The following is a 25099-nucleotide window of genomic DNA, read 5'->3' on the forward strand; positions in this document are numbered from 1 at the left end:
AGCTCTCCTTGTTTGTCCCCAAATAGAGTCATGCACAAGGATTCTCAGAAGAAAATCACTGCTCCTGTTCCACCTCTAGTAGAGAACAACCAGGCGATCTAAGAAAAGTCACTCTGCCTCTGCTTCATTCTCCCTCCTTCCGTCCTGCCCTTACAGGGGGGGTTTGGCAGTCAATTATTTCACATATGCAAACCCATTTTCAAACCTTTTTTGAAAGCAAGTGATAGAAGTGCAAATTCTTATTATTGCTCTTGAAGAGCTTTTTGCAAAGATGCTTGTTAATGAGCTTGCTTAATGAGCTTTCTTAAATCTATATTTATATCCTATATACAGCTGTATATAGATAGAGCAATGCCTAAAATATGTATGGATTGCACACACATATGCCTAGGAAAATGAAGGCTGATTAACACACATCTCTTTCAGTTATTACTGTGCAAGTATTTATTCCTTTTTCCTTGGAAATTGGAGAGATACAAGATCCATTCTGGAATAAAATAATTTTGTGCATATGTGCTAGATGGTTTTGTTTATGAGACTGAAGTATGTGAGTGTGTGCATGTGAGACAGATGGTGTGTCTGTTTGTGAAAGATACGATGCGTGGATGAATGTGTGTAAAAATACAGGTTTCTTAAGAGCTATTCTTTTTTTTTTTTTAAGAAAAGACAAAATAACAAATGTCTGCTTGTACATTATTTCACCGTGTCATGCTCTTTGTCAATATGACAGAGGAGTATTCCTGCAGAAGGCAAAGCTGCCCCAGAAAGTGAAGGGTGCTGCCCCTAGGGTTTTGAGCTGGGCATCGTGAATTCTCTTCAAGTTTTCAAAGTCCTGGAAAGTTTTGATAAGCAAATACTTTCTGGGCTCTGCTTCTCTATTGGCTGTTTCTTCACCGCCAGATTTTGACACAAATAATCTGATTGAAAAATCAGGGAGGGGAACAGGGGCAGAAAAACTGAGAGAGAAAAAAGGAGAAGTATCTATTTCAGCAGACTGCGACTAAGTGAAAAAGTGGAAGAGGAGTCCAGAGAGAAGACGACGTCTCGCTTGTCTGGGGAGGTTTCAAGGCGAATCCAGTAAAGCACAGTCCCCCAAACAGGTGATTGATTTATTCTTTTAAACACTTTTAATTTCACTGTTTTTCTCATTTCTCTGATGTGTTTTTCTAAGCTTTTTCTTCTTCTTTGCTTGTGTTTGCAAATGTGTAACATATTCCATTGTCTAAGTCACTTGTCCTGAGGAATCCTTAATGATAATGGTTCACTTAATTCAAATGAATCAAACCGTTTTAAAATTATATACCATATACTTAGTTCACTCTCACATGTGAAAATGGTAATACTAGAACAAAATATTGACGATGTGACAATGGTCTCAGATACCTGTGTCCCAGCAAGCTCCATGTAGCAGGAATAGTTTCTAGATGTAGACTTTTGTACTTAAGCATTGAGGAGAGGGCATACTATATCTTTCCTTTTAATTGCTCTTTTACAGGGCCAGACCTTTAAATTCAGAAAACAGCACACCTCTGCTGACATCAATTAATCTGTGCCAGTTTTGCTAGATGAGAATTCAGTCTCTCCTGTTTAGGATTTTTGCTTCAAATCTATCTTTTATTATTTTCCCATCCTCTGTAAGTATAGGCTGATTAGTGTAACAATTTTTAGCATATGGAATTAGCTATTTATAGACGCTCCTCATATACCACCAGATTGATTCAATACATTAAGCAGGAAAGCAAATGATCTGCAAGTCCACACAGTAAGCGCATCTATACGTTAAGGGGACATAGAATTTGTTAGATTGCACTATATACGTCTGTTTATCTATGGAAGCCTAAGGTAAAGTTTGCTAAAGCCAGTGGCATTCCCACCATCACTAGGGGCTAAATGAGGTTTCTAAAGAACAAATGCTGAAATTATATTCTAAACATTTTTTTCTAGATACTACAGATGTACAAGCATTTCCGTTCCACTTCTTGGACAAAATTTCCACCATAGTTTGCTACCCCTGCCATAATGTATATTTGCTCAGTTTTACCACAGGAATTAAAAATGTTCTGCTCATTTTTACACTAAAAAAGCCACATTCAAAATACATTTGATTTTGCAAGGGTGGACTAATGAAGACATGATTAATTTTGTTGTAAAGAGCTGAAATTCTTTGTGAATATAACTTCATAAGAGTCAGGAGTCCATAAAAAGTCCAAAAAACTCTTATTTTATTTGGGGTCTTAAAAATTTCAGACACAGGTCATGTTCTGTTTTGTGCTTTTTTCTTCAAAAATGTAGTCTTCTGAAAGACTATTCTTTATTTTGGAAGCTTCACCTTTGCCAGAAAGAACAGAAAAAAAGCAATATTAAGATTAAAATATAAATTAAGCAATGGGAAGGAAATAAGCCTCTTTTAGCCTAAAACTTTGTGCGCTCATCAACTTATATGCACATGTATCGATTGCAAGTTAAAATTAAGTATTTCTGCTGAGTGTAGTGGGAAAAAGGGTTTCATCTCTACAATTAACCTTGTAAATTCAAAAATAGGATTACTTGAATTTAGAGGAAGATGAAAGTCAGCTTTAGAATGGAACTTACGCTGCAAATTGGGTTCCCGATTCAGTGTGGCACAATCCCACAAACACCTGTTCCCAAATACAGTGTTTCGTGTTAGGAATCCTCTCACTGAGGGAACCAGAAAGAACAGCGCCATAATCTAATTCAGTGAGAACATGAATTTCTTCTAAATGATATCAAAGGGTCCAATCCTGTATGTTTGGGTACTGCAAGCTGCTGTGCAGTGAAGTGGGAGTTAAGGCTTCACGAGGAACGTAGGATCAAGTGAGATTAGGATCCTGAAGTCAGAAACCACCCCCTAAAAAAAAACCCCTTTTAATTTGGTTCTTGCACAATCTCCAGTGTTTCAGTATTACATTACAGTTTTACATGTGATACTCTGCAAAATCACCAGAGAGCATCACTGAGGATGAAGGAACTTTGAGTTTGAACATAGGAGAGGAACACACGAATGCTGGGTCCGCTTTCAGATCTGACTGGGGAATTTACAGCTAGTAAAAGAAACCCTTCTAAGGTGCTTCAAATAGTGAAGAAGGTTTTTTTCCCTTAGGTCCTTTTGGCTGTCTTTTCCTCAGGGCAGCTTACTACAACATTATTGTACAGCTACGTGAATGGTAAATAAGAATGTCAATGCTATCTGGCTACTGATTTTATACCCTGTATTGAATCAAAAAATGCCACAACACTTCCACTTTGTGTAGGCACTCCTGCCCAAGCAATGAACTCACTTGTGCACTTGCCAGTCAAGGTAGAAACTGCTGCCACAGAGGCTGGCGAGAGCAGACTCCATAAAAATAAAGTTTAATTTTTAACGAAAGGTTGAAGCTAAATTCTGTCGGAAGCTTCAATGAATTTAAGATGTAGCAGGGTCTGTTGTCCATAGCACTACATTCCTTGTGAAATATCATTAGCCATTAGTAGCAGCTGATCACTCACTACTGATAATCTTGAGTTTCAAGGAGAGATAGTATTTTTTCTCTCACAATCTGTGCTTCTAGCTTTCCTCTAACTCGGTTGTGTGAATCACAAAGACAGTCCAATGCAGTTGTTAATTAACTATGCTTTGGGCTCCCAGTTCCTGTTTTCTCTGTAAAATGGGGTGGGGGAAGGTAACTTCCTTTTGTAACGTTCAGTAATACATTAAAGATCGTTGTGCTCAGTAGAGGCCCTTATCAGCAGTCAAGATACTGGACCAAATTTGACTTTTACATATGCTGGGGCAAATGCATCCAGAAAAATCCCATTGATTCATGTGCATCTCCTCTCAACCGCCATCAAAAAGAGGGGCTGTACTTAGTGCCCTCGCACACTTAGCGTATGGGGACTACCATAAAACACTGCAAGATTGCTTATGCCACCCATCTCCAGTCCTCTGATCTACCTGGCTAACCAGCCCGGCTAATAGGCCATAGGGTCGTCTTGCCGGTGGGCAGGGAGTGCAGGCTTTCTCCCTACATTCAGAGTTACTGCCAGAGCTGCTGCCTCCACTGTGTAGGAAGCCCAGGGAAATTAACTGGTTAATTCAGGCAGAGAAAGCCAATGTCTAAAGCTTGCTGGTATGAATACCCTCCATTGTGGACACAGTCCTGCCCCACCACATGGGAAAATCCCTTCAACATGAGTGGAAATTCCACGTATAGAGTTTGTGGCAGGACCTGGGGCAGAGTGCAGAGTGCGGCTCCAGGCACAGACACCCCATTTGGGCCTGACCAAGACCCTCTGAGCTAAGCACTTCTGCTAGGATCCATGGTGCCCAGGTCAGCAGAGCACATTGCTAAAAGGGTTATACCCGTTGCAGAACACGCCTGTGTTTGTACTGAGCTGGAAGTATTTCTGTGCCCGCAGCCTTTCGCCAGGCAGAGATACACTTTATGATACTTAGAAGGAACCTCCGGAAGAGTAAATACAGCAATGTACTTCAGCGTCCCTTCCCTCAAGGGCATACTTACGGTTCATTCTCAGTACTGTTTTGTCCTCTTTCTAAAATTAAATTAACAAATCTACTCTTGGCCTCTGTTTTCTCTTATTCATCTCAAGTTACATGCAAATTTCTTGGAAAAAGATGAAGAAAAACAGGTGAGTCATTTCAGAAGAAAAAATGGCTGGAGACACCGAGAGTTATCCCCAAAGTCATAAAAGAAACTGGGAATGCTGGACCAGATTTAAAAAGACAGCTATAACTGCATTTCCAAAGGCAGCTGGGCTGGTGAGCACCTGACTCTCACCCACAGCAGTGGGCTTGGCAATCCACCTGTCCACAGCAGACCTCGCTGGGTGAATTCCCCCGTACACGTACCTGCAGCCGTAGGCACCACTGTAAATGTGCCCTCGGACCTTTAAACAAAACATCACTGGGCTATGTAATTATATTTAGCATGCAGGCACTTCTGAACCCTAGGGAGCAGACCTTTTCCATCCCTGGCTGTTTGGGATTCCAGGAGCCCACACTGCTGTGTCCTGACTCACACAAATGTTTCAGGTCATTCTTACTTAACCGGAGCAAACTTATTTATTAAAAAAAAAAAAAAGAACAAAGTAGGCTACTCTTCAACAGCTCTCAGGAAAAAACCAAAACTTAATAATGTACTTTCCCATCAACAGAGAGCCAGGACTTACTGCTGACTTTTCATATGAAATATAGCAAGATTTGCTTTTAGTGCCACTGTCCTGAACAATTACAAGGGAAAATGCAAATACATATGCAAATAAGGTGCCAGCTGATATTGCCCTACACAGCTTTGAGCCTGTTGTCATACTGCCTACACAAGAACAGTTACTAGCCATGGGGAACGGGCACAGGGCGGGCTGGGTTCTGGGTAGTAAAGATAACAGATGCATTGCAAGAGAATTTTGTGTGATTAAATTTCAGCATTTTATGTTTGTTCCTAACCCGTCATTTCAACGGTCTGTGATATTTGAGTCAGATCCAAAAGGTAACCTCTCTCACCCAGCATTTTGGCTCTGCCTCTGCTTGACTGTTGTTTGTCAGCCAGAATACAAAATACTCAAGCTATGGCCAACAAGAAGGAAACCCACCACACATCACGGCTGTGGCAATTTTCCGCTGCGCCTCTGCTATTATTGATGTTGTTTCTATAATTATTGTGTCGCAATTTCACAGAGGAGCCCACCTCGTAGCTTGGGACTGCGCTCTTCTAGGTGCGATACAAACACTAAGACAGACCCGTTCTCAAAGGGTTGATGTCCAACCCACGGTTCCCACTGTGTCCTCTGTGGGAGGGTAAGGTCAGAGGTGCACCGTGTCCTGTAGCCAGAGCAGAGAGCTACAACAGAGAGATCCTGCTCCTAATGTATCTTTGCCACAGACACAGTTCTGGTCTGTAACACAGCACTCAATACAATATAAAGATAGCAATAATCCTTTGCCTCAGCCTAGGGGTAGATTAGGAAGTGTAATTTGTAAGGAGTATGCTGTAATCTGCAATCCCATCTTTGGTCTGCTGTCCCATCTCTACGTTTGGTGGCAGAGACTGTCTGGCAGTAAGTTTTTTCACTTAGCCCCCTCCACAGCTATGTGTTTTCCCCAGAGTTGAGATCCATCAAGCACCTAAACCCAAGCAACCACTCCCCCCTCTTCAGCTGGACCTCTGAGATGAACTCTCTGTCTCTGCAGCAGAAGGGTTTTAATCCTCATCACTCCTGCATATAGACCTGATGTGCTGGGGAAACAAATGAGAAATTATCCCCCAAACCACAGAGATTTACCTGCTGTTTTTCTGTGTTTCTGCCCAGGCAGTGAATGGAAAATGCCACGTTCCTTTTTGGTGAAGAGCAAAAAGGCTCATAGCTATCATCAGCACCGCTTTGTGGAAGATGACCTGCCTATACTCACATGGGATCCAATAACCTCTCCCTTCACTGGTGAGTCAATCCGTCCACTGAGCTTGTAAGAATACACCAAGGCAAATCAATAATTGAGTAGGCAAGCTAAGGGAGTAGGATGAGTGAGCTAAAGAGCAACTAAGGGCTTCCCATGGGGATGTCAGTCTAAGGACAAACTGATCCCCTGCTGTGTGCCCTCTTTCTCTAGGCCAAATCCACACTGTTCCACTGAAACCAAATTTAGAATCTCCCTTTTTTTTCCTGCTGGGTTGCTGGGGAGATTTGAGATACAAGATTGCTGTGTGGTGTTGGTCACACTTGGGAAAGATGGCCAACTTCAGGCAACTAACAATTTGGGAAAGAGCTTGTGCTTGGTTGTCAGTCTTCTACAAACTCACAACTCTGCCACCTCGATCTTGGGCTTGCTATGTTCACTGCCCACATTCTCTCTGGACCTACATCTTCTCTACCTCAGTGTGTTACCACCTCCTCCTGCTGTTTTGCAAGGAAGATCTCTGACTGTGAGAGGAGTCCTGCACACTCACAGGTGAAGGGCCAGCTGCTATGCACTATATTAACACCAACCAACACTGCTTCTGCCTATGCCTGCTGTCCTCCCTCTGCTCCTGTTCAGGCTCTCCCACAGCCATCCATGCAGTGGCAGGGCCACAGCAATGGCAATTATCTTCTTCCTTCATGCACCATTCAAATTTTCCTTATTCAAATCAAGTATCAACTTACCCTTTGTTCTAGCCCTGGCTATCGAATTAGAGTCCAGCCCTATGATAAGTTTGATAAAAAAGAAAGGACATGACATTTTCATTTCAATTCCTGCCATTTGTTGTGTCTCTCTGGTGCACAAGAGGGTTTGGATAACAGATGAATACACCCTTCAGCACCCCAGTCCCATCTCCAGCAGAAAGGAGGCACATGCATTGGATCTCTGTCCATTTTAGACTTACTATAAAGTCTACTTTAACAAGTGCTGGTTGGTCTCTTTAAGGGCTGGGACAAGCACGAAGAAATGGGAGTATGGGCAGGAGGAGATGAGGCTCTGTGGTCACCTTTTCAACTGTGTAAGCAGTTACCTCCCCTCTCTGCTTCCCTACTTGGCTGTCCATAAATTCAGGTTAACAATACCAAACTCTCCTAGGAGAGGGGTGGGGAGCTTAATAAGTTAGTGATTGAGAGTTACACAAATGAAAATGGTTTTAAATAGGGACATTATTCTTACAGACATGTGGCCTTCTAGGGTTAATTTTCTCTAACTATACAGGGTATCAAGGGTCCTATAATTTCTTCCTGCCCCCCTCTACCTTGCCTATCTCATCCTGCTTGGAATTTCCCTTTGTCAGCAGTGGACAGACCTTGATTGCTGTGCTGATTGCACCACTCTGCACTTATTCAGGGAATTGAGCATGGGCTCACGTATCCAAGCATGAGTTCATACATAAGTACAAAACCCACCTTAACAGACTCTTCTCTTAACAGCTAGAATAAACTAACTGTGACACTACGGTGTGATTACAGCCGTAGGAGACAAGACACTGGAGGACATCAAGAAACAGGACCTGGAATATGTGGTTCCAAAGCAAGAAAAGGACCCATCTGAACTGAAGGAAGAAAGCATCCCTGTCCAGTACCTGAGCAGGATGCTGCCAGGCCCATCAGCTCAAGGTCTGCTACCCAAGACCACAATTTCAAAAGAGGTCAGGGCTGGGCTGGCTTATGGAGCCCCTACAACTGGGTCCAGATTTTCAGTAAATGGCAGCTCTTATTTTGACATCAATGGTCAAACTTTTCCCTGGCAGAGCTCATCAAAAGCATTCTGTATTTCCCTTTGTGATTCTGGTCTAGATCAGCATCTCCCTGCAGGATGATGCTATGATACCTAATGAGTGAGCCTCCAAATCTCAAGGACTAATGCAGCTTTGTGCTACATGGGTCAAGGCAGGTGTCCACATGGTACTTGTTCAAACACTACATGAAGCAGGGCTAGTAGGGGGGTCCATATTCCCTTAGCATCCCCTCTCCTATGACTGAAATCAGATTGAAATCTCCTCAGATTGAAATCAAAGTCATAATAGGAACTTTGTGTGGGGATCAGGATTTGAATCAAATCAAAGAAGGAGGAGTTATCAACTGCAACACCCAAGGTCAGGCAAGACATTAAACGGGGGGGACGGTACCTGGGGAGCTTTTTTACTGGTGCCCAGCTACAGGCAATGGCATGACACTCACTTCTCCTTTGCAGATTCAGAGATGGCCATCCCAGGTCTGCAGATCAAAGACTGCGCTAACACAACAAGCACCCCTACCTTCTACAAAACCAGCTTTTCTTGGGATGCTTTCCATTTTCCATACAGCTACCAACAGATGTCTTCCACCATGCAGTCAGCCCTCCTGGAACACCCAGTTAGCCTGTATGGAAGCCACCTCCTGCCAAGCACCGAGCCCCCTCTGGATTACAGCATGCATTACTCCTCGGACTTGGAGACCTACCACTGTGTGAAGTGCAACAAGGTGTGTCACAGAGGAGAACCTTAGAGACGGGGAGGGGCTGGAGTGATTTTCATTGCATACATCAGTGTTTCACTGGGTTACACCAAAGTGTAATGCATGCGGCTCAAAATGGTACCTACTTGTTCTCCTGACTAGGGGACAAGGGTGCTAGGAAGGATGCAGTTCACATGGCCCATGAGAGGGAAGATTCAAATAAAGAGAAGGAATTGAAAACAGAGAGGGAGACACAGCTGCCTTATGTCAAAAAAAATCACTGGCATTTTGTTTTGCAGGTATTCTCCACTCCCCATGGACTAGAGGTCCATGTCCGAAGGTCTCATAGTGGGACCCGTCCCTTTGCTTGTGAAGTATGTGGTAAAACCTTTGGACACGCTGTAAGCCTGGAGCAGCACACCAATATTCACTCCCAGGTGGGTAACATGATTCCAGAGAACCAGCTCTCCGGACCTGATGAGTGTTGGACCTTAGCTGTTGTTTACTCCATTATAAAGGAAGTGACATTTCCTAGGTTACAAACGTGATGGCTTTCCTGTAGCACCCAATGACAGTGGTAGGAGCTCTGAAGACCATAGATCATAGATCTTGGCCTCACAAATCTCAGACTGCCCTTGAGAATTCCTTGGATGGGAGGGGAGGATCATTGCTACTGGTTCTTCCGTGCCTCGCCTCCTCCTAAAGGGTGCAGGAGTTTGGATCACAAGATGTAATCCATTTCCATAAGTAACCCTCCCCACCTTCTCTTTGTACCGTACCTAGCATGTCAGTCCATGAGCCGAGGAGATTTGCTTATCAAATCTACTATTCTCGAGACTCTTAACACTCTTCAAGCTCTGTCACATGTCTTGCAGCCACAGACACCCCATGATTTTCTTTCCCTAACAGGAAAGAAGTTTTGAGTGCAAGATGTGTGGGAAGACATTCAAACGTTCTTCCACCCTCTCCACTCATCTCCTGATCCATTCAGACACGCGGCCCTATCCCTGCCAATATTGTGGCAAGCGCTTCCACCAGAAGTCGGATATGAAGAAACACACTTACATCCACACCGGTGAGAAACAAAATATTCCTAATAAGAGAATGCAAATTAGAGTCCATCGTGTTGAAACACATACATAGTCCCTAGACACAGAGGTATTGGACTGGGGAGGAGTGTCCAGAGGCACTGGGAAGTCATTCTTCCCTGTGCGGTAAGACAGCCAAAGCTCTAAGCATCACCGAGATGCTCGTCCTCCTCTGTGGGACAAGGAGATGGTTATTGACCAGCCTCCAGTGAGTGTCAAGGCTGTACCCAGCTCTGGATGCAGGCAGGGCCTGGCTCACACAGCTGGAGAGGACTCCTCTGGTGCTGGAGCAGAGTGCAGACGAATTAGCAGGACAGCTGGGCTGGCAGTACCCTGCTGCCCGAACACAGCCAGTTGGGTCTGAGTCTGCTAAAGGGCAGTTCTATCTCCCTTCTCTCAGCTGTTAAAGTATTGCTTACAATTTTCTCTGCCCTGCAGGGGAGAAGCCCCACAAATGCCAGGTATGTGGCAAAGCCTTCAGCCAGAGCTCCAACCTCATCACTCACAGCCGCAAGCACACCGGCTTCAAGCCCTTCAGCTGTGAGCTCTGTGCCAAGGGCTTCCAGCGCAAGGTGGATCTGCGGAGGCACCGGGAGACCCAACACAGTCTCAAGTGAGGGCTGGCACCAGGTCTTTGCTGGAGCTCCCACTGCCAGTGCACGCTCCAGGGAAGAAGACTCTCCCCAGCATTTCCATCCAGCATCGGGCTGCCCATCTCATAAAACTCATATAGGTTCCTATGTTCCCCTGGGGACTGGCAAAGTTGACATTGGCTTTGGTGTTCTGGCAGCCCAGGACCTTGCACATCCCAGTAGGTGACAAAGAAACCTGTGGGAGCTCTCGCTTTTCATATAACAGGTACCAGCCCAGATCTGACATCACCTGCTCAAGTGCAAATCCAGAGGAATTCCTCCAAAGCCACTATTACTCTGGGTTTACACAGTGTGCAGAATCCGGTTCATCAGACTGACCAGCAGTGAGGTGGGAACTCCTGGGCTAGTGGCAGCAACAATCTGTGCCAAGCTAGTGCTGTACCCATGTTCTGCTTTGATGGTTAGGAAGATAAGGCTAGGACATGCAAATAGATTGCATTCAGTGAGCTGTGTTGAACCTGGACAGGGCCTCTGCAGAGACTTGCCCAGGTCATAAATTCTGGCAACTGACACCTAAAGTCATTTTCTTTCAGCAGAACATTTACTGTGATCAAATGACAAGTTAACTGTGTTGTATTTTTAGCTTGGAGTGGGAGGAAAATACTGAAAAATCAGCTTCTATCCGTAGCTGATAACAGGGGTCTCCACATGCATTCCTCATACGCACCGTGCTGCAAAGATCCTGGGTTAGTGGCAACTAAGCGAGCTCTGGGAAGAGCCATGCCACAGCACTAGGCATAAACTAATAAGCCCCATGTCTCAGTACCATGCAAGAGAGACTGGCTGCTCTTGGAATCCAGGCTGGTATGTCCCACAATATTTCACTGCATGCTGGACATACCGATTTAGAGCTGTCCTGGGCAATCCTGTGTCACTGCGTGGTCAGGAACGGCCCTTGGATATCGATGTCAAGGGCCAGAGTTCTGCTTTCCAGCCACTCTCTTAAAGGAGGAAGTGACCTAGGCTATACGCAGTGACATAGGCTATACGCAGTGACATAGTATGCAGGTGCCTTACACATATTATACAAACAGAGCAGTGGTATTTCCTCCTTCTTCCAGGTCTAGAGGTTGAAGCAAAGGACTGGAACAAGTAAAGAGCCAGTTCCTCTCCAAGCTCTGCTACATTCGCACTATATGGCAAGTGACTGCACTGGGTTTTTATTTCTCCACCCCTCCTGGTGATGTGGAGTCATTCACTCAGGTCTGTAGAGTCCCTTGAGTTCTTAACAGGAAGGACAAAGTATTATTGTAGCATTAACAAGACAAGAGCTTTCAGTTAAGCAGAGCACTGTAGCAGGGCACAGCCCACTCCATAACTACATGCCTGAACACATGGCCTTGGACAATGACACCAGTGGGAATTAGCCTGGAGAACTGTGGCACTAGCCATTTCACTCCAAATGCTTACAAAAAGCTGCCATCATGGGCAAAGAAGAAACGGTCCAAGTGGAAAATTCATTTATCGCCAGGAGAGATGATGTCTGTCCTACACTCAGTTACACCACTGTAAATCCAAAGTTATTTTTCTAAGACCTAAAATGTACTTGCCCCTGTTTTATGCTGTGCCTAAGCTGTTAGTCATTAATATGCATTCTGGAAGCTCAAACCAGAGTCTGTACTCCTGGCTTTACTTGTACACTGTAAATATGTATTTATACTTATTCTAATGTATATTTTTATTGCACTATACCAGACAGTGACAACATGTACAGGCCTGCTGGGATTTATATGATAAATCTGTTCCCTCCCAATAACTGGACTAACGCAGTGTATTTAATGTTAAAAACATCCATTTCAAGAAAGGCTCATACTTGGCCGTGGAGCTGCAAGCAGTGGGGATGGAGGGGGAGAGAAGGGAAAGAATACAGCACTGCCCCACACAGTTTGAGTGGAAATAAAGATGGAAATTCACATGCAGGACAGGGCTCCTAAACTTAGATATCAAAGCATTCAAAGTCAGGGAGCAGGGGCCTATGGGCTACAGAACAGCCACAAACAACGCTCCATGCCTGGGATCAGGGGACATTTATCTACAGAGTGATGGCAAGTCAGCTCTGCAGAGCAAGAGGGCTGCGCAGCTACAACCACATCAGATGACACGGGCTTGTGTGCCCAGCAGACAGTGTTACCAAAGCCCCCGTTAAAACTCTGCTGTCCTTTCCTGGGTCACGCCAGAACCTGCTCAGGGCAGGGACTCCAGGGGAGGTGTATAACCCGTGACAGAACTGGGCTTAGGGAACTGGACCCCAGGGCCTGCCCATGACACCAGGCACACACACAGACGTGTGAACACTCTCACACGTGTACACATGCACAAGCCTTACTCAAGGTAAAGTCATTTCAGCTTATTAAAACTGCTGCCAAAAATGCAAACCATGTTTGTTATTCCCCTTGTCCTTCACAAATCTGCAAACAGAAATATTTAAAGAGCATGTCAGCGTCTGAACTGCTCAGGAGCAAACACCCTCCAGCCCCAAAACACATGGGCACACCAGCACAGACTTCCCTGTCTGTGTCCTGGGGACAGCAGGTGTGTCTGACTCATCTGAAACACCCCAATTTTGGCCATTCTGGAGGGAAGTGCTGGCACCCACTGATCAGCACCACGGCAAGACTGCCTGTAAAGCCACTCATAAAAACAAATCAGACAGCTGGTTCTTCTGAGCCTGCTGAACAAGAGCTACTGTATCCATTAGATTTCCATTCCTATCTTTGATTTCCATGGTACAGAGGAGGTATAACCTTCAACGGGCAGCTGGGGCCTTCTGTCCTAAGGCTGTGCTTCTCCAGCCTGCTTCTCCCTCCTGACAAAGCACAGATCACCCCACTCCTGTCTTTTATTTCTCCAGAACTCTAGGGCAGGCAGCTGCTTTCACCATTTTTGTGGTTACAAGCCCAGAGATTACTGAAGAGCACTTACACCGGAGGAGACAGTGTCAGCCTTACCCTTATATTTGTGATGAGCCTGGTGAGCACATCCCCAGGAGACACAAGGACTGCTTTACGTGGGTGGGCAGCAAGTAGAGAAGCAGACTGGGATGGCCCTAGGCCATGCTGCTGCAGAGCTGTGCTCAGGAAAACATGTCTGTGGCCAAAGCAGCCGGCAGGGGCAGGCTGACCCCCTCCCACAGGGGCTGGGAGCGTATCTCCAGAAACACAGGCTGTGGATGGAGGCCAGCTGGAAAAGGTGCCAGCAAGACAGTACGGCTGGAGTCAGGACATGACCTGAGAAGGGAGGAAGAGGAGAGGGAATTAACTTGCAGAGTTTTCCTAGAGTAACAAGGGGCCACTTTCAGAACACCAGGTAATGCTGCTGGGCCCCGTCCTTCCTTGAGGACTATGGATGTCAGCAGCCCAAAGGAAAAACTAGGCAGAGCCCCACAGCCCCACGTTGACTGCAATCCCTGATCGGGGAGAGCTGTCTCCTGAGGATGGAAGGACCCAGCTTGGCTCTGCTCCGGAGCAGACAGCAGCATGCTGCATGGTTCCCTGGGCTTTCATCCGCACCACCTGAAGCTCTGGAAATGCAGGTGAAGGAGCAGGGAAGGATCTGGCATTACCCAAACTTCACCCCACCAGGCTGGGGGAGAGCCTTCCTCTCCCAACACACACCAGCCATGGGCAGGCCTGCTGCATGGAGCAGCAAAGGGCTTCCCTGATCCTTGGAGCTACTGAATCCACACAATGGGTACCCAAGGATGCTCAGCACCTGTCGGGATCAGGCTGTGGCTGTCACCAGCTCCAAACACACCCGGCCTTGGTCTCCAGCCATGCAAATCCTCCCCAGTTCTGACTGCTCTGAAAACACCCCTTTCCCACCATCTCCGCTTGCACCAAAAAAAAAAACCAAAAAACAACAAAACATTCTGGTTGGTCAATCAAGGAAACAGATAAAAAGCAAAATCTCAACTAATCTTTGTGGCTGAAGAAAAAGCTGATTGGTTTTGCCTCTCTCTTGAGCCCGCCCTGTATCCTGTACTTCCCCAGCCCTCTTCACACCTTCTTCCCTTTATTGCCAGGGAAAGAAAATCCTGGTCTTTGGGCTGTTTTGTTTAGCAAATGAGAGACATGCAAAGCAATAACCTCAGGCATCTGTCAGAAGGAGAAAGGTGACTCTGTGTCTTCCAGACAGCCTTCAAGCACCGAGTGCAGCAGCCCAGAAATATTATGAACAAGGGTGGATTTAAGTTTGGACACGGGATGCATCTTTCTCTTCCTAATGAAGACAGAGCCACGGGACACCTGCAGGAAGCAGAGGTGTGTTCCCAGCTAGCACAGCATTACACTGGAGCTTATCTTCAGGTTGTATTAACCTCCACAGAGTGGAATCCTAGAGAAGGCAAAACCTTGAAGTTTTCATGTTGTGTTGGCAATGGTTAGGGAAGGCCTAAAAGGAACAGAGAGAAAGGACAGGGAAGAATTAGGCTCCAGTTGGGTACAGGTTGTATTGGAAAAAAAAAAAATTTACATGCTGAGTCCAGTTGCTTCCCGCCCTAGACTTCACGAGAAAGCGTTTTCAGTGAAAAAAAAGATAAGAGCAGAGACCCTTGTCCTCGCAGCAGGGCCGCACAGTTGTAGGTGATGGGGACACACCAGTGGGTTAGATCTAGCCCATCAGCACAGCACACAAGGGGAAACCTGAAGGCTTTAGGCAATCTCCCAGAAATAGCTGCATACACACATTTCCTTGCAAACATTCCTGCCTGCCATTAAAGGCCTAACCTGGGAACAGATAGGGAGCTTGACCTGCAAAGCTGCTACAGAATAAAAAAAGTACACCACACACAATTTTTTATCACTTATTCTGCTCAAAAAGCAGAGATGTTTTTTCACTTTTGCCCTGGCATAGCATGCGCACACAGAGAAGACAGCCCAGAACAGCCACACCAAAATTATTCAACAACAGTTAAATCAGTCTCTGTGCTGGATGAGACCTAAGAAAACACAGATCCCTGCAGAGTTCCTGAGCCACCATCTTTCAACTAACAGTCACCATGGACACCCTGATCGTAAGGCTGCAACCCTGAACTGAGACTTGAGATCTGCCACACGTTTCCTGCATGACCTCGGGCAAGACGTGAGCGCTGGATTTCTGAAGTTGTTCAGCGCACTATAAAGCTCACAAAAAGCTTCACCCCATCTGTGAGAAGAGGATAATAATTCCCCCTCTCCCCTTCATTTCACTTGTTTATTTCAACGGTAAGATAGTCAGGAATGGGACTGCCCCTCCTTATCTTCCACATACAGCACCTTGCGCAGCCTTGATCTCAGCTGGAACGCCTAAGTGCTACTGCAATACTAATAATGACCGATAGAAACTTAATTCAGCAAAGCAACCTAATTCTGTAACTGGCTTGGAAAGAAATCCTCCAAGCGTGCACAGCGAGACCGCTACGTTAAAAACACTAAACTGTCTAATGAGCGGCGAAATAGGGCGAGCAGAAACACAGAGAGGATAAACCAGACATGAGCAGCATTTCCACTGGTGAATAATATTCCTGGGAGAGAGACAGAGCTCGATACGGATGCTATGAACAACCCACTTGACACCTCATTTTAAAGGTGTTGCTTCAATACAAGCATTTTTCAATCTGGTCCTTGGGCTGATTTTGACCTGTTGGCCCAAGGGTGATCTGTGTTCACCGTACCAGACGGCAAGGGAGCCAGAGAGCAAAGAGTCCCCAAGAATGGGGAAATCTGAGGCTGGGGAGGAGCTGAGCGCGCACTGAGCTCAGCTTTGGTCTGATAAGTTTATCAAGCACTGCCGGCTGCTAACTGTCAGCCAGCGAAGCGGGCCTGTTAGGGAGGAGGAACAGCTCCCAGGGCAAGATAGGACAGCCCATGCCTTATCAGAGTGCCTGAGCCAAAGAGGGAACTGGAGAGTGAGCACTTTCCAACCACTTCATCTGAACAACAGACAGATTGGCAGGAAAGGCCTGTCAGCCCTTCGCTTCTGCCACCCAGGCATCAACAGGGAGCCCCTATCCATGCAAATAACCCCGGTAAGTGCAGCATGAGAGTTGCAAATGTGAACATAGGGACCTGAGGGAATGCACGGGGAAGGTTTTCTGAGGAACATTGCCCAGCGGGGAGAGTCAGATTTACAGCAAACAATTCAGATGCTTACTGAGCAAGCTGCTCCTGTTCAGTGCCCAGAGCAGCAGCTCTCCCCCACGCTGCCTTCCCTAGGTTTGGGAGGGGAATCTAGCACTTCAGAATAACACTAGTCACTAACTTTTGGTGTACTGATAATTGCTTTGTTTCCCCTTTACTGTTTCTGAAAAATAGTTAAAAGCCTCAAGTGAATAGAACAAGAAAAACCTGACCATTCCCATCTGAGCTGCAAGAGTATGGGCCAGCAAATACTCGCCCACACCTACTCCTAGGGCAGCAATAACCAAATCAATACAGCTGGAGATCACAGCAGAGACTCTCCTACATTTGTATGAGCTCCCTTGGGCCTGTGCAAGCTCCCTGTCCATATACCTCAGCCATGACAGGGAGGGTAATAAGAGATTCCACATCCCTGCGTGGCACATCCTCTGCTTGGTTTCCCTGCTGAGGATGGGCCGTGCAGGATAGAACCAGCATCAGATCAACAGCTTCAACACACCATGTTTCTTCAGCCTGTCAGACCACGCTGTTGCCAGGTCACTGCTCATTTAGACCGTATGGATAGCTGTCATCCTGCCTCCCACCCACCTTTGGGGCTTTGGCTGGGTTCAAGCTGGTGGCTTGGGTTCTGCCTATACCAGGGGGTTTTACCGAGAGCTGGCCCCAGGACAAGCCCTGAGCCTGCGCTGGGAGGATGTGTTCATACTTGGCTGCCTGGGTGCAAGTGCTGTCCCAAGCCCTCAGTGAGATATGAGTCAGGAAACCTTCTGCAGCACTTATATAGGCCAGGATATGTCCAACGTGAGACAGTCACTCAAAGGGTCCCTTTCTGGTAAATAACATATCTAGGAAGCAATTTAGCTCCTCCTAAAGCACATACCTAAAATAGGACAGAGGTCATGCCTTCAACGAACCTACTTCTCTCCCTGAAGAGAAAGGGAGCCTAGTATCTGTAGACATCTAAAGTTACATGAAATGAGTCACACCCCTGTGGTTTCTGCACCACTCTCAGGCCAAATTTCTCACAGCTGTTTCTTCTCCAACCCATAATCTACTGTTCTCCAGGCCATGAGCAACCTTGAAGCCATTTAATTCCCCTGTGCATCAAGGGCTCCTAAGCAAGTTGTAAATACAACAGACACATTTAGCGCTGGTCAACACAACTCTGAGGTTCAAGACTACTTCATGAAGAATGAGGAGTTAAAACCCCCTACCCCATTGATTCTGCCTTCCTTTTGAATAAATTTAAAGTAATGGGACTTTATCTTACATCCCAGGCCCTTCTATATTAGGAGCTTTGGCGGGATTTTTGGCAGTGGTCAAGTCTGCTGGTTTCTTCTCTTTATAAAATAGAAGTTATCTCTTTCCTCAGTTGGGGAAGGGGAAGTCAGAGATGATGGAACATTCCTGTTCTTGAAAGGGCCCCATCCTGAGAGTGTGGACATGGTGAACCCATGTGTCAGTCAGACATCCCTGCCCCAGCTCCTTATTTAGATATAGCCTGTAGTAGCTTGACTGTAAATCAGTCAGGCTCAATGGACACCCAGGTGTGACAGCACCTGGCAAAGAAAGCCCAGAAACTGCAGCTGCATTTTCTGATATCATAGCATCATGGAGCATGCTAAATATGAGACTCAACTCAAAGAAGGAGGATTGTATTCCTGGCTTTGCCGTTGTCAGCTGATCTGAGCCAGTCACTATCCCCTCTCTGTGTCTCAAGTTTCCCATCTGCAAAGTGAGGATAATAACACGGACATGCTCCGAGATCCACAGAGAAGAGCTAGGTAGAATTGCTGCAGATGCACAGTAATCTCATGCTGGAGCAGCGCCCAGGACTGTGAAAAATCCCATAAAAAAAGGCATAAAGCATCAAAGCAAAGTCTCTGCATTGTGATATGCCAACCTGATATGCAGTTTTCACTTTAAAATCTTTTCCCAAATTTGAGTAGGAGAACTAGAAATGGAAGTCAGGTCACCTGGACTTCCAGTCTTGTTTCTTAACCAGCTTTCTATCTTACCTCCTTGAAGTATAATTTTAAGGAAAACATCCCAAGTTAAAACACTGTTCTTGGGAAAATTATCATGTACTATTGGTAAGATTTTATTTCCAAGTTCTGGAAGATAGTCACAAAAATATGCACAAAACTCATTTTCTAGTGCCTTACATTAAAGGCAGAGCTGACAGAGCAAAAACCCTTTTGTTTCAGACTGAATGCGCACGGGACAGCTGAGGTTTCCCATTTTAACTGGAACTTAAGGAAACAATTAGCTAGAAAGTCAGAGCGCCATGTCCACGTGGTTGCTGCATAGTGCCACAACAGTGGTGTTGGAGGACTCAGATATTTCTTACTTCTTATCTTCTTTAATGATGCTCCTCATTTAAATAGCAAATTCTGCCTAAAGATCTCAAAATGCTCCACAAAGATGGAAACACCTTATCTCTGTTTTACTGCGAGGAAACCAAGAACCAGGTAGAGAGAAAGTAGCTCAAAGTCATACAGAGAGTGAGTGAAAGACCTAAAAAGTAAAACAAGGCATTTTAGCTCCCAGCTCTTATTTTGATCATTAGGCAGCAGGCAAAATTCATACAAACAGTTGTGTAAGTTGTACCAGTGGAATTTTGTGCATCCTCTCCAAATAAACAGGCTTATGACTGTCTTGGAGCCCTGGTACATCTTTGCTCACACTACACCTTGCTACTGCAAGTCTGGAAGCAGCTACTCCACCCTATATTTCAAGCCAAATCCCTATTTTCTTAAATATGTGTTCCCACTGAGGTGGGCGCAATATACAACAGTTGGCAGGATTTAGCCCCTAGCCTGCAAGTTCTCTCAACAGCATCGTTATACATTTTGCAGGACATACAACACAAACTTTGTGGTTGACGGTTCAATAATTTATATTTTTGGGGCACCACCTCCTCAGCCCCACTTCCTCAATCCCAAAGTCCCCAGCAATCTTAGCTCGGAAGGGAATGTGACTCAGGCCTTCAACTGAAGGGCTGTCATCTGCAAACCCTGAAGACTGGATGTGGCCGTGGTTTTATCACTGGCCACCAGCTGCCTCTAGAGCTCTTGCCTCCTCCCCAATGATTCAGCAAATCTTCTTCGAGGAGAAAAACAAGCATGCAAGTGAACAAATCACAATGTCAGATTACAAAGATGAGCGGGCAAAAACTGTGTCTCAAAGGAGGGAGATAAAAGCTGGTGAAGTTGCACGATCCAAGGACTGAAAGGCCTGTCAAAGACTTTTTTTTTTTTGGAAGGAGGCAATAATAATGTGAAAAATAAGGTTGTAATTTGGATTCTTTACACTGTGAAACATTGCTAACAATAAAAGAGATCACAATGTGGAAGGAAATGAAGCATATTCTGCCCTCTGCTATCTGGGCATTGCACAGGGCTGATATGGATTTTTACTGGTATAGCTGAAAGCTGAATAGTCCATTCTGGTTTACACTGGAACAAAGTTCCACCAAACAAACTATTTTCAGGAGTTTCTGGTCTCCATAGCCAAAATTTTCAATAGTTTGGAAGCCCCATTATCAGGCACTTTGAACATCACTGTTCCTGAAAAAAAAGTTCTGTAAGTCATTTGGTATCTAAGGTGTTGCAGAGGGCAGTTAGAAATAACGTTCTAACTTCTGACAGTCTTGGTCACTGTATCATATTTATATATTATAGCCCTTTTCCATAAACATTTTTTTTCCTGCTGTAACTGCTCCTCAGATGGAACACAGTATCAGCTTAACAGCTCATGGTACACAGTCTGTAGAAGAGAAAGTAAAGAAGAAACTTCAGCCAGACCTTAGCTAGGAGACGCAATATTTCCCCTAATGGTATTCAGTCCAGACACTCCAGTCAGAGCCCACTCTTCCAAGAATGCCATGAAATCCCAATGAAAAAAAAAAAGTTCACAATTTAGGGAGAGCTCATGTCATGTTTGTGGAATCTCTTAGCCCTCTGATATCTGAGAGACACAGAGATACAGCCTTCCACTAGATTAAATGCAACACAAAAAATAAGCACAGAAGAAAAGGGAGCTCGGGAACCGTGTGTAGGGGTATTGTGGATGGATAAACTGAAGCTGACTTTGGTCTCACATTGCTTTTACACTCCACCTGATTTACCTCATTAACCAGCACAGAGATCAGTGTTTTGACACTGCAATACAGGACTGACTTACCTTGCTATGAGTTTGTATATTCTCCATGAATATTTATGTATTCACCTCACCAACAACTTACAGCTCACGAAACCTCCTTGCCCCCTCTCCGAGGGCTCCCAGAGGGAGCAGGGTTTTGGTGAATGCACTTACAGTGCCTGCTGCTCTTCCCTAGGAAACACAAAGGAAGCAACCACAGCACAAGCCAGAAGACCTCCTCTCAAGCTCACCCAGGGAGTTAATGCTATGTAAACCAGGTGTAAATAATGCCAGAATTGTCTCCTTTTAAAGCATTTCCCTGTGCAGTGCTGCTACCTGCTCTTACAGGTTTGGGGGTTTCCTCTCAAGTCTAACAATAATCAGGTGTGCTCTTAAAGCTCAAGTGGCAGAGCCAAGGGAATTACAGTTTTCAAGCTGAAAAAGGGAGACCTTGTCGCCATGTTTCAGTATTTAAAGGTGGCTACAAAGAAGATAGAGACTCCATTTTTTACAAGGACTCACATAGAAAAGGTGTAATGGGTGCAAGTTACTCCTGGGGAGATTCCAGTTGGACCCAAGAGGAAAATTTTTCAAACGAGAACAACCAGCCATTGGAATAATCTCCCCAGGGAAGTGGTGGATTCCCCAACATTGAACACTTTTAAGATTCAGCTGGACAGGGTACTGGGCCAGCTTGTCTAGACTGTGCTTTTGCTAGAAAGGTTGGACCAGAACAGTTCCCTTCCAACCTGGTATTCTGTGAGTCTATAATTCTATCAAAATGTGGTACTACTGCACCCTACAGGCTGAAAACAGCGAATATATAATTCTTTTTTAATCACAATTTCTAAGCCAGGCTCATCGCGTTGGAGAGGGAGGCCGGCTCATGGCTCCTGGGTATTTGGGGCTGGCGGTTCTGCTTCAGCCCCGTCCCAGAGATCTCACAGAATGAACACAGCTGCTGGGACAAGCAGGAGGAACAGCAGTGGCTGTAACACTGACACCCAAACACACCCAAACACACACAGACATGTCTCCAACCCTGACTCAGGGACTCCATGGCGGTGGGGTGTCCCGCACGCCCCGGCTGCTGTGTGGGGGGTACCCAGGGGAAAGGGGGAGCCCAGGGACGGCGGGGGAGGTTGGTTGTGTGGGGTGGAGATGGGATGGAGACCTTCACCTGTTTAAGCTGCCACCTTGTTCTGTTGTATCCCTCTTGATTTGGCACAACAGGGGCCGGCACGCTTGAGAAGCTGCCTGGCAGCAGAAACCTCAGCGAAAGTCCGCTTGAGGACTCGCCCGGTGAGGGGACCTGGTGATCTGGTGGAGACGGCTGCCTCCCCAGCACCCTGCAGGCAGCGCGGGGGGCAGTGAGCCCGGCTGTCTGCCTGCTTCCCGTGGGCTGGAGCCGAGGGGAGAGGGCGCAGGAGGTGATGCCAAATGTTCCTGTGGCCGCGCTCACCGGCCCTGTTCCCTCCTGGCCCCCGGCTGGTTTTGCCAGAAGAACAATCTGTGAGATCTCCCACAGGAAACATCTTTCATTTTCTCACTGTAGGCCTTCATCGGCACTTGAAAAAAAAATATTATCTCAACTGCATTTCCATCTTGCCTTGTCCCTGTACCCTGCTGAGCTGCAGTAACTACAGGAGAGCAAATGCAGAGGGTGAAGCCTTTTGTGCTGCAAATGCATTTTGTACCGCTTAGTAGCCAACTGCCCGAGGGTTTTCTGTCTGATAGTACAGGGGTCATTGTGCAGCTGGATGTAGTTTTGCAGGTTTTATTAAATTTAAATTTTCTCTTCTCAGTGGTGTCACAAGAGTCTTTTATGGTCACCACTATGTGACTCCAAAATCCACAGGGAGATGGGGCCGAAGTTAAACCAACCCACTGCTCACATGGCTGAGTCCCTTCTGTTCTGAAATCGAGCACAAATTTCCATTTTTGTCTGTTCCTGTGAAGGCCCAAATCCATACATGCCACAGGCAGAAAGCAAACCCGATCCTTTCCCTGTATCTTCAGGAGGAATACAACAATCCCCAGGGGTTGGATGAGAACCTGGTTGGCCTCAGGATGACCCACACAACGCTCTTTGTGAACCTTGAGGACAAAGAAATCCCAGCTAATCCCTTGGATGCTGCTGTATGGAACTGGAAGAAAGTGTGCACCAATCCTGTGGATAAAAAGATGGAGGAAGAGCTGGGAAAGGTACGTGCCTTACTCCTGAGCTGGGCTGAGTGCTATACTGTGGCATGCAGACCTTGCCGAAAATTGTGGTTGTAACTATTGCTGGTTTCTCTGAAGGTTTTGTGATTGCATTTCCTGTTTAACCTTGTTAACAAGTGAGATATGGGCCTGTGAATTAGGCCAGAAACCCTAGTTTGGGTTCCACTCTCGTTCGATATCAGCTGCTCTTTGTGCCCTTAGAAAAACACACATTTGCTTTTTCTGTTCTCTAATCTATCAAATGAGAAGGTCTGTACTGGCATATTCTGCCAGGGATACAGGAATATTTGGCATCCTAAACAACTGCAGCTGCCCTTGAAATGATGGATGGGATAAAAATTTGTCAAGGCATGACAATGTCACGTCAGGGAAGTGAGTGGCATGTATCTGAAATGCCACTGAGGGCTATGAAATTTTCTTCCTTAGAGCTGCCCATGTTCTGAAAATAAATTTTGCAATGTGACTTCTGCAGAGCTCTCCAGCCCTTTTGGAGAGTAGACTGGCTGCTGGACGGACATTGTCGTTTTTTCTGAGGATAATGATGGGCAAATCCGAAGTCTGACTGATATAACAAGTCTCAGTAGACGTCACTGAGACTGCTGTGTGCAGCTCCATGGTTGTTTCTGTATTTGAAGTCTGTCCTGTCTGGTCTCAGAACGCAGTAAAAACCAATATCAGCATCCTCCCAGACAAGCTGAAACTTCTGTTGCCGTATTTGGCCTATTACATGGTAAGTCTGTACATCTACCCTCGTGCCTGTCTGAGGCTCTTAGGAGGCAAAGCAAGGGAGCATCAGCTGGGTGTTCCTGGTTCTCTACATCTTGTGCAGGATGCCAGGTCTCAGACCTTGGGACACAGGGTTCCCCTGCTCTGATTTTGTTGAGGGCAAGTTGAGGACAAGGACTTTCTGAGGTCATCTGGTAAGTCCCTGACACAGCTGGCATCCAGTCATTGCCGTCAGATCACATCTCCCTCTTTCCAAGTGAAAGGGTTTTGTTGATCTGATACTTCTCCTCTCCCCACCTTGCTGAAGTCACTGTACCCCAAGGATCAGCCATTCACACACCAGTCCAGCACTTCTGTTACTGAGCTAGGGATACTCTGCAGGGTGCTTGCCCTCAGTTCATTTTTTTTTTTTTCACCTCTAGGTTACGCCCCTGATGATATGTCCATGAAAGTAAAACGCAGCACGTATAACTACAGTCTGCCCATCACTGTCAAGAAGCAAGGTATGCTGTGCCAGCAGGAGGGCTTTCTTTGGTTAAACAGGCAGTGAAGACGGCAAAGAGCAGCTGGTGTGTGAATCTGGAGAAGATGAGGATGATGATGAGGAGGAGGAAGAGGACTTCAAGCCTTCTGATGGGAGTGAAAATGAAATGGAGACAGAAATTCTGGACTATGTGTGAACTCAGTGAGCAGCCTGGCTGCTGTAGGACAGAATCATCTCTGCTCCTGTTCCCTGAGTGCTGAGGGTTCAGCCACCATGCCCAGGGTGTGGGAAAGCAGAACTTGCACTAAGATGCTGATGACCCGTCTGCACTGCTGATGGCCATCGTTCCTGATGTTAGGGAGCCGTTGCCTGTTGTCATAACTGCTGGCTAATAAGCCCTCAAGCAAGCTCAGCAAACTCCCAGGATCTAAACCCGCTGGCAGCACACCTGAGAAGAGAAGAAGTTGCCTTCCCAGATCTCTCCATGGTGGGAAGTGCACCTTGGCCGGGTTGGTGGCCGTGTGGGGCAGGGCAAAGGTGCCCGAGGCGGTGCTGGGGGAAGCTCTCGATGCTGCTGGAGTCCCTCGGGCAGGTGCTGCCCTTCTGCTTGTCTAAGGGGAATGAAAATACTGGGCTGTGACTTCAGCATCGAGCCTCGCTGGCCATCTTGGAAATAAAGCCAGCAGGAAAAACCACTTTCTGGCAGTGAGTAATTCCCTTCTGCGGGATGTAGCGTATGTTGTCCTCACTGGCTGA

At 46.1% G+C, this 25099-nt stretch overlaps 1 protein-coding gene across 1 annotated transcript; it reads left to right on the forward strand.

Annotated features, from left to right (window-relative positions):
* Positions 1 to 948: 948 nt before the first annotated feature.
* GFI1B (growth factor independent 1B transcriptional repressor) lies at positions 949 to 25038 on the forward strand. The gene is made up of 10 exons (XM_074846393.1): positions 949 to 1100; positions 6325 to 6453; positions 7945 to 8091; positions 8669 to 8937; positions 9210 to 9347; positions 9820 to 9985; positions 10437 to 16655; positions 22930 to 23115; positions 23606 to 23863; positions 24282 to 25038. The coding sequence occupies exons 2-7, from the start codon at positions 6339 to 6341 to the stop codon at positions 10613 to 10615; spliced, it is 1014 nt and encodes a 337-aa protein (XP_074702494.1). The 5' UTR covers positions 949 to 1100; positions 6325 to 6338; the 3' UTR covers positions 10616 to 16655; positions 22930 to 23115; positions 23606 to 23863; positions 24282 to 25038.
* Positions 25039 to 25099: the final 61 nt, after the last annotated feature.

The sequence above is a fragment of the Strix aluco genome, chromosome 20, assembly GCF_031877795.1.
Source record: "Strix aluco isolate bStrAlu1 chromosome 20, bStrAlu1.hap1, whole genome shotgun sequence".
Taxonomy (NCBI): Eukaryota; Metazoa; Chordata; class Aves; order Strigiformes; family Strigidae; genus Strix; species Strix aluco.

Coding starts and splice junctions, on each gene's coding strand:
- GFI1B (XM_074846393.1), top strand. CDS start 6,339: ATGCCACGTTCCTTTTTGGTGAAGAGCAAAAAGGCTCATAGCTATCAT. Junction 8,092..8,668: donor GCCAGGCCCATCAGCTCAAG/GTCTGCTACCCA, acceptor TCTCCTTTGCAG/ATTCAGAGATGGCCATCCCA. Junction 9,348..9,819: donor ACACCAATATTCACTCCCAG/GTGGGTAACATG, acceptor TTTCCCTAACAG/GAAAGAAGTTTTGAGTGCAA.